This window comes from Epinephelus moara, chromosome 5 (genome assembly GCF_006386435.1).
Source record: "Epinephelus moara isolate mb chromosome 5, YSFRI_EMoa_1.0, whole genome shotgun sequence".
Lineage (NCBI taxonomy): Eukaryota > Metazoa > Chordata > Actinopteri > Perciformes > Serranidae > Epinephelus > Epinephelus moara.
Window position 1 is genome coordinate 41807792 of NC_065510.1, and position 9897 is coordinate 41817688.

Here is a 9897-nt window from a genome sequence, read left to right on the forward strand (position 1 = left end):
TTTTTTTTTTCAATTTTTTTGTTTATTGGCCACCATTTCATGTTTTCCACATCAATTTGGATATGATGGAATGCTTTGTTAAGTTTCCCCCACCACTGTAGCTGTCAAACCCATCACCTTGCTCTACTCAAGCCTCCTCTCCCTGCCAATCAACACACGGTACATTCATTCTCCTGTTCATGGATGACCAGAAATTATGAACTACTCATTCAACTCACACAGCAATTTATACACCAGTCACACAGCACACTATGCACTCTCTCACACCCACACTCTCTCTCACACACACACACACACACACACACACACGTGTGGCAACAAGGGTGTTGGGTAGAGCCAAAAGGGATGCAGGAGGTACAGTATGGGTGAGGGGTGGGGCTGTGCAATTGTTCCCTCCCACTTCAGATATAATAGACACTTCTCTCAGACCAACCTGACCAGTAAACTGTACCAATCTCTGTCTGCTTAAGTAACCACAGTGAATCTCCGATTAGGCATGGATGCAGTGCGACCTATCAGAACTGGCTCCAAAAACAATCCCAGGTCTGAGAGTGTGTCCAAGGGCCAACTCTGCCCCAACAGGGCCAACTGGCTACAGCTGGGCACAATGGTACATCAGTTAAATGACAAGTCCTAAATTTAAAAAACAAAACAAAACCTCATAGTGAAAGCAATTAAATAAAATAAGATTTTCCCCAAAACATTAACCTTTGTTCCTTTTAGAAAATAGTCAGTAGCCGTGCCGAAATAAGGAGACTGAACAGAGAAATTATTTAGGAATGAAGAAAAAGTAGACTACCCCCCACCAAAAGAAAAAAAACTATTGGTCTGAGCTACAGATTGGGGGGCTTTGTGCTACACTGGAGAAGCTCTGTGGGGTTTATATTAGTGAAGACCTTGCAAAATAAACACGTCTATAGGATGGCCCCTTGTCCCCTGAGAGATCAGTCCTTACAAAACCACAACACAAACTCAGGTCCTCTGGATTTCCATCTGAGGGAAAAGAACATTGGCACCCCCCCTTACCTACAAATACAGGTTACAACACTCATTTAGCTCGTACCCACATTAAACAATGGCAAGGGTTTGTTTTTGTTTTTTTTAAAGAGGAGGGGAGCTAATTCAACAGGAAAAAACAAACATTTTGCAAACTGGATCTCGATGCCATTTTAACATTTGGTTTAAAATATACAAGGCAAACAGCTGATGTGGAGCTTTGTAGAGAAGGCATTGAGGTCTTCCATAGAGGTGGTGCGCTGTTCCACAGAGTCCCCCCGGGTGGGACAAGACGAGTCTGGCCAGAAGTTGTGAGGTTGGAGATGTAGCTGGCAAGAAATGCCCTGCCACGCCACTGATGGACTGACTGAGTGGCGGGCTGGACAGCGGGCCGGCTGACTGACTGAGAGGCAGTTAAAGGGGAAATATTAATGTTCACAGGAAAGGGAAAGTCCACAAGGAAGTGAAGGTGGTGGTGGTGACTGGTTGGAAGGGGTTGGGGCGGGACTCGTCTCCTCTCTCTCTCTCCTCTGCCAGGTCTTACAACTCATCATGTCCATCATCGTCCTCACCATCAGAGTCCTCATCCTGATCTTCATTCACATCATCCAAATCCTGGAGAGCAGAGGACAAAAGGGTCGTTGATTAAGACGTAATCTCTCAAATCTGCCAAGCATACTTTATAGTGAATTCCCAATAAAACTAGACCTGCAAGCTCCACAAGATGTTAAATTAAGAAAACAAACCTCCAACAGAATTCTCAGACATACTCTACAAGGCTGCAATAATGGCTGCATAATAATGTTTTTAATTGTAGCTTGGGACCAATCCTGTGAAATCCCTGAGTTACAAGTTACAACAGATTTTATGAGGTCACAGTGGCCTTGACCTTTGACCACAAAATTCTTATCAGTTCATTTTTGAGTCAAAATGAATGTTTGTGCCAAATGTGAAAAAATAACACCAAGGTGTTCTTGAGATATTGCTTTCATGAGAATGATAGATGCAAGGTCACACTGACCTTGACCTCTGACCACAGAAATCTAATCAGTTCATCATCGAGTCCAAGTGGACGTTTGTGCCAAAATTTAGGAAATTAAATATTGCAAGAATGGTATGTACGGATGGACAACCCAAAAACATAATGCCTCTGGCCACGTCTAACAGCGGCACGTGGATATTGGAAAAAAATAAAAATAAAAAAACGCACTGTTGGTGATATAGTTTATCTAGAGATAACATGCAGATTTTTTCCCACCAATCACCAACTAACGGGTTGAAGAGTAGGTATGGCCAAGATTTTCTTTGGATAACTACAGCCCTACAAATCAACTCATTCGTCACTCAGCAGAACGTATACTTAGCACTGTCCACAGATATATGTACAGCCTATAGATGACATCTTCGTTTTGCTCATCCATTCCTTCATGTCTAGTCTGAGGACAGGTGGGGGAAGAGCTAGGTCAGATACAGGAAGACCCCAATGGTGACTGTGGGGCACGTGCTGCTTTTATCAGGTGTCAGGGCACAGGCCAGTAAAGCAGCCACGACAGCTGCAGAAGGCATTAGCCCACAGCACTCATCTGGGCTGGAATTAGACTTCTGAGAAGGGGGCGTGGTGGCAATAATGGAGTGGAAAGCTGCTTGTAAAGAGGATATAATAATGGGTGCTAGATGCAGCAAGGAATGTATAGAGAGCTTGCATGTATCCTCTACATCTTTAACCAAAAGATGGTGGCAAGTATTTCCAACAAATCGGTCAATTGTCCATCTCAACACTTTGCATCTGGAGGAAGCTTAGGAAACATGATATTTTTGGCTGTTTTCTAAAAACAGCATTTTTTTTTTTTTTTAAATAGCTAATCCTGAGACCTTATAATGCTTTCTTTTGCTTAGTTATGCTACCGCCCCCCTCCCCACCAAAAAGCCAAGTGGGTCAGTTCTAAGGTTACGGCCTAAAACCCTGATGAGACACTAAGACACTATTTTGGGAAGCTTCAGACATGGCGCCAAATATGCCTCGAGAGACGCTGGGGCTATGAGACATACATGCACCTGAATATAATGTCTTGACTTTCAGTTCTAACTGTTTTGCTTTACTGCAACAACTTAAGTTAATGATAAAACCATTCCCTTAACACTAATTATTCAGGAAACAACTCAAAGATGAGAACAACCAGTCTCTAAATCTTCATGCTGCAATTTCTCTTTCAAATGTGGCACCTGTTGATCTTGTTTTAGTCACTGTCATCTCCATCTTCCCTAATTTATGGCCACCTCCTCAATATGACAATGTCCCCACTGGTGTTAGGTATCAGAGTATAGTGAAGTAAATGCGCACATTTGTCCAAAGTCAATACACCATCCAACAGAGGACTGCATGCAAAGTTAGATTTTTCTGTGAGCATAATTAGGCCTGTCACAATAATATCAACATATCATATGATATATGGACATGACTCAATCACTTTGCTGACCTTAATAATGCCTGTAATATTTCTCTCCACCCCACTACTTGTGTGATTTCAAAGAAAACTAAAACACTTCAAAGACAACACAGCATAGCTTACCGCTAGCCTGCAGCTGCACATTTAGAGTAGAGGACGTACTGTTCTGATAGTAGTTAGCTTGCAAACCCCTGGCAACAATCAAAGCAGTTCGTTGTTTTACCTCCAACATCATCCTCCTCCATTCCGTAAATCCACCAAAAAACTGCCCAGCTCCCAGGCTGCCCTTCCCAGGGACCCGACTGCAGCACACCAGCCAGATTATGGAAGAAAACTATGGTGTTCCCAGAGCTTCACTAAGCTTGCCTATTAGTCGCAGGAGGCATCACTTGGTTTTGTTTTTATGGGCAAATTTTAAATGAAGTCTCAAACTGAGTCATTTTTGGCTACTCCTATTAATGGTACTGTAATTTTATCCATACTCTCTTAACAGATGTTAATTACTTATTAAAAATATTTTATATATTCCAATTCCTCTATCTGACCATTCTTAAGAATCTAAAGTTAATTGCTCTTTGTAAAGGTGTACTTGCATTATTATAATATTATACTGAACCCTGAAAATGACAATAATATAGTGTGTCGCAGTTATTTCTGGGATAATTTATCATCCAACAAAAATAGTTATCATGACAGGCCTAAGCATGGTTCTCCTTTTTTGTGGTCTCCAAAGAAAATATAAGTGGAGCCAATACATCAGGATGACCTGAACAGATTCAAAGTCTAGCTAAATTCATTAAAGCTCAGACAGCTTCTTTCCAGGCTACAACTGTACTATAACTGCACTGCACTGTGTAAATGGGTATCTCAGGTGAGGTGATCTTACCTCTGCGTCTAGATCGTCATCATCGTCTCCTGCAGGAGCACCACCCTCCTTACCACCGCTCTCCAAGAACTTAGTGAAGCCTTCCAGTGTTCTCTCCCCATTGTAATCAATCACCTGTTGAACAGACATTATTTCTCATTAACAACCAAAGTTCTGTCCTATCCCCATCCCAAAAAAGTCTTAAATACGCAAGCATGTATGCATGTCTTTCATTGCAAAAACATCACTGAGCCTTTGACACCCAACTCTGCCATTTAAAAGCAGCAAATTAACTTTGGCACTGTGTCTACAAATGGTGCTGGTGAGTTGTCCAGAGATGATCTATGAGCAGTGACACAGCAACAAGCTGGTGGGATGAATGCTAAAAAAAGGCTGCACATGAATAGGACAATCAAAGGACATCTGCAAAGCAACATGTTAAATTTTTAGCTCTTTAATCTGGCTGTAATGATGTGCTAGATGGCACAGTATGGCTGCCAATACAGCTGCATCCTTTAGTAGCCATTCTTGGGTCTTCTGCGTGCTTCATCTAAGTGGGGTCATGGGCTAATCCTAAAAGGTGGCCCCAGCATACACCAGTCATTTAAGTTTGCTAAACTCAAGGCTGGCACGTGAATGGCTGGTTAATAAAGGAGCACTTTGGAGAGAGGCAGGTGCAGGCTAAGCAGAGAGTGTCAATGTGAGTGAAGTCATCCAGCAGGAATCTCTTCGAACCAAACACCAACATAATGGTGCAGAAACCTATGAAGCCAGCGAGGTCAGGTTTCTGCACATGGTTAACACTGCTAAATCAAGAGGCACTAATGTTACTTGGAAGGCCAATGATTTTGGATCCAAATAACCACCCAGATCAATATAACTCACAACTGCAAAGGCATGTAATGAATGAGAGGGCAGATCCAATTATTACAGATGGAGAGGAGATTGAAGGATTATCAGCACAACTGGAGATGTTTACAGAAGATCCTGAAGATAAGAGAGATGATGCCAATCAAAGTTTTAACCCCTTTCTGCTTATCGGTCAAATGTAACGAGAAAAGAAAACATTATCTAGACAGCTGGAAATGCTCACCTTGCGCTCATCTCCAGCAGGGAAGAACTTAAGAGTGGGGAAGCTGTGGACTTTGACTGCCTCAATCTCATTGGCTGTGGAGTCCATCTTAGCCACGATGGTGTCAGCACTGTCCTTATACTTCTCTCCCAGCTTCTCCCAGATGGGAGTCAGCTGTTTGCAGTGTCCACACCAAGGTGCATCTGGAATACAACAGTAGTTTAGTCTTTAATCATACACACTTGGATTGGTTTTAGCTTATTTAGATACAGACTAGTAAAGACACTTGAATGCAAAATCATGTCATACATTTTCTTTTCTCTTTTTTCACAGACTGGATAATGCCTGCTTCAAACCAAAGATTCACAATGAGTTGATTCACAGACAACTACTTACAATGTGCTATTTTGCAACTTTCTAAAAACCTGCCGGTTCAAACCAGCGTAACTACATGAGACAATGTATGAATGAATAGGTGAATACTTAATTCATGTAAATTGTGATATCAATTGAGATGCTAATTTTATCTGGCCAAAAACAGGCTTAAAACAAAATGTAATTAACGGAAAAAATGAACAGCTGACTCCTTGGAGTGGGATTTGGTACAATCAAATGCTTAACAAGACTTTTTTAGCTGACCAAAATGTTACAGTTGACTTTAATGCACTGAAAACACACCATGAGAGGGTTAAAGATCTAAGATGAAAACATGGTGAAGTTCATGACTATTCAAACGTAGTAGTGGTATCACTGTATTACAGTATACAAGGGTATTTAGAAATCCTGCGCTGCACACCAGTATCATATACCTTATACCACGGTGAAATTTAAGGACAGTATGAAGGTATGAAAAAGAAGATGCCACCCAAGCCTAGTACAGAGTGCCATGGAAACACAAACCTATGCCTCTATCCTGATTGATAGGTTGCCGTGGTAGCAACCTGTCAATCATAACAAACCCATAACTTACAAAATTAACATCATGCTGAACTGAGGAAGACTTGAAACTAGTGTCTGAGATCATAAACTCATTGGGAAAATGAGAAGGAGAATCATTTTCTCATATACTTCTATATAACCTGACTTCTTTCTGCAACCAGTGAAGTCACCCCCTGCTGGCCATTAGGAAGAAAGCAGATTTAAGGCAATTCTGCATTGGCTTCACTTTTCAGATGTGGAGGCTGCATCAACTTCTTTTATACCACCTACAGTTTGATTTCAGAGAGGTACATGCATCTGTACACTCTGCTACAATGTATAGCTGGAAGCAGGCAAACACAGAAAATGTCACATGCAGTTTCAGCTTCATGACCCTGCTCCCCTTTGACAGACTAGGAAACCCCCACCTCCTCACCTGTCAGGGAATACGGGCCTACCCCACTGCACACGACTGGCCACAAACCGTATTTAACAGCATGCAATGGAAAATTCCTCCAAAAATAGAGCACGTGTGAATGTGGATAGCTATAAAAAACATATTCCAACAGCTATATTTAACCAGCTCTTTTTAAACTTAAGTGTCTGGTAACAATTTAATTTGCAGAGAAGGGGGTTGAGAGGGTGAGTGGGCCCCTAGCATCAACTCTTGGTATTTGACAAAGGCTTAGCACGGGGCAAAGTAAGGACAGGCAAGATCTGAGATAGAGTTAGTGTTGGAGTTAGAGTTAGTGGCTAGAGGTTTTGCCAAATCTCCCACATCTGAGCAACTGAGTTTTGACTGCAAAATACCCTTTTAAAAGGTGAACCCCTTTACCACCTCACAAACAGTATGCATTAATATATTTTAATGCAGTTATTATAAGTAGAAACATCTGCTGAAATGAGGATGCTCTTACAGAATTCCACAAAGACGTTCTTAGAGGAATCGAAAGCAACCTCCTCGAAGTTCTTGCCGACCAAAACCTTGACAGGGGTTTTGTCCCAGTCTTCAGGGATGTCCTGACTCATGAGGTGGGGCTGTGGGACAAGAACAACATTAATCACATATATCTGAAACATGCATGACGCTGCCAAAACTAACCACTCCCTTCTCTCTCACCTTGAGTTTGCCCTCAGTGAACAGTTTGCAGAATTTAGTGATGCTCTCTGCTGTGATGTCATTAGTCTCAGGCTTGTACTTGGTCATCTCATCCTCCAGGGTGATGAGGCGGATGGCGGGGCACTCCTCTTTCTTCAGGCCGAAGAACTCCAGGATGCGCTGGTTGTCATCCACATCGCTGTCGATGAAAATAAACAGGATCTGGTACAGGGGAGACATAAGAGGTCATGTGTTCAGAATGCACATCAATCACATTTGACAGATTAAAGGAAAGTACACAAGCAGGGACTTTCAAACAGTTCACCTACCTGACCCTTGAATCCCTCTGCAGCTTTCTTAAACTGGTCCATTTTGTCCTGGAAGTCGTCAGCAGTTTTGGGCAGGAACATGAGGATGTGGGACTTGATTTCTCCACCAAAGATTTTAGGGGCGGTCTGCAGAAAACAGAAATACACAAGATTGACATGTGAGGATAACACTTGGGTTTGTACTTCTTATTGCTGTGGACAGTAGTGGGGAGTGGGGAAAAGCGATCAAATGGTCACGTTGATGTGCACGGCCCCCGTCATTACCTGCTCTGTGAACTCGATGACCAGAGGCAGCTGGTTGGCCTTGACGAAAGACAGGAGGTTTTCTTTGGTCAGCTCTCCATCAAAGGTATTGCGCCCTTCATCAAACTGTAAAGGAAAGATGGAAACATTCAGATACAAATATCATCTACCCGCAGTCTGCCTGTGAACACCAACATAGATTTACCAGACAAACCCCTTTAAAATCCCCTGGTGACCCCTGCTGACAAAAGAGCCAGTAGCCCCAATGGACTTTTATGAAGTGTTAAGAATAGCAGTGGTACAGCTGTACCGAGCAACCCTTACTGGCATACACTAGGAAAAATGCCATTTGGCCGGTGGCATACCACCAGCCATGTGGGCACTGACAAGGTGATGAAACTTAAGCCTCAATCCCTGTTGCAGTAAACAAGTGAAAGACCCCAGCTGTTTATTGAGACTGAGCCCCAGCTTTAAAAGGGTTTGCCCAACTGTAGGCAACAAGCCAACATGTCAGTAGTGTTTGTATCAGGGTAAAGTTACCAACATGGATCAGAGGCCAGACAATGGCAGTGAGGAGACTGAGCCTTGTGCCAAAATGAGAGAAGATAATCCATAACTCAAAATGACTGAGGTATTTAGAGTTCGTTGTTTCTTGTTAAGGCAGCTTGGGCTGCATGAAATTATTATGTCACTACAGATCCACTGCAACCTATAAAATGTCACAAATAATGATGCCCATCACAAGGTACCAGAGCAAAAAAAGAGAAAAGGCATGGCTGTTAAAAATGTACTGAAATAAACAATCAACACTGTATAAACCAGTATATACCAGGGGTCCGCAACCTTAGGCACCTTGTCTTGAATATATTTGCCAAATTTTGAGGGTTAAATGCCATTTTAAGACTAAACAAGGCTGGATTCATCAAACTTCCCAGGTATGGGAAGCAAGCAAACATCTTCAAAGTCTTTGCCACTTCTAAAAGTCATGCCTGTAACAGCAGGGGGTTAAACAAAATATAAAATTTTTGTTATGTTTGTTTATAAAGAAGATTGGTGGAAGGTTGGTCAGGTTATGTTTGGTCCATGCTGGCTGTAGCGTCCCTGGCACGAGCTTTGTGCAACAGCAAATTGCATAATCACCCTTTCTGCGTCGAGTGCATAGGCTCTGACAGCTGTCGCAACGCTTGTTGTGCACCTCTGAATTTTTGTTACTAGGCGTCCACTGCACACGCTGTGCTTTTCAGTTCAACAGGGAGGATTGGCCACACAGGTTCACCTGTTCAGACATCTCTAGTAACAACTCTTTATTGAGAGACTATAAGGAAAGTCAACTGCCCTTAAATTCTTGGAAAGAAATATCCACCACCCTGGGGAAAGAAGAGGCTTTTTGCCACAGGGTGTGGGAGAACATGAGAGATCGCCGTAAAAGATGAACCCCCCCCCCCAAACTAACAAAAAAGCAGCTTACTTTCTGTTAACATTCTTCTGTTGTTGACTTCTTGTTTAAACACAATATTTTGTTATTGCATATTGCAACAGACAATGCATTGAGCATAAACACCTCTGTACATGCTCAGAGCTTGCTCGCCAAATACAGAGGCCCATGCCACAGTGTCTCTTGCTTGCTCTCATATATAATTACAACGGCCTGATTATGGGAGTAAGAAGAGTAAATGTTGCTATTCACATTGCCTACATGAATGGAATTAAATGTTACAGATCAGTTGATTTAAATTTTGCTATTGTGTCGTAATTACACATAATGTTAACCTAATGTTGATATGACACATTGATTCACACGAATCAATGGTGGTGTCAGAGAGGAGGATGCTGTCTAAGCTACGAACTATCTTGGACAATGTCTCACACCCACTCCACCATGTGCTGGTCAGGCACAAGAGTACTTTCAGTGGGAGACTCATACCACC

At 42.3% G+C, this 9897-nt stretch overlaps 1 protein-coding gene across 2 annotated transcripts in view; it reads right to left on the reverse strand.

The window, feature by feature from the left end:
- Nucleotides 1–9897, reverse strand: part of p4hb (prolyl 4-hydroxylase, beta polypeptide) — an 18652-nt gene continuing 8755 nt past the window's right edge. Inside the window, exons 5-11 of one of the 2 annotated variants that reach the window (XM_050043616.1) lie at nt 7991–8095; nt 7727–7852; nt 7419–7619; nt 7216–7336; nt 5402–5583; nt 4343–4443; nt 1–1612 (exon numbers count right to left, since the gene is read on the reverse strand). In XM_050043616.1, coding sequence (XP_049899573.1) covers nt 1537–1612; nt 4343–4443; nt 5402–5583; nt 7216–7336; nt 7419–7619; nt 7727–7852; nt 7991–8095 — 912 coding nt within the window. In that variant the 3' untranslated portion in view covers nt 1–1536. Of the gene's footprint in view, nt 1613–4329; nt 4444–5401; nt 5584–7215; nt 7337–7418; nt 7620–7726; nt 7853–7990; nt 8096–9897 lie in introns of both variants that reach the window. The other variant, XM_050043615.1, reaches the window with a different exon arrangement.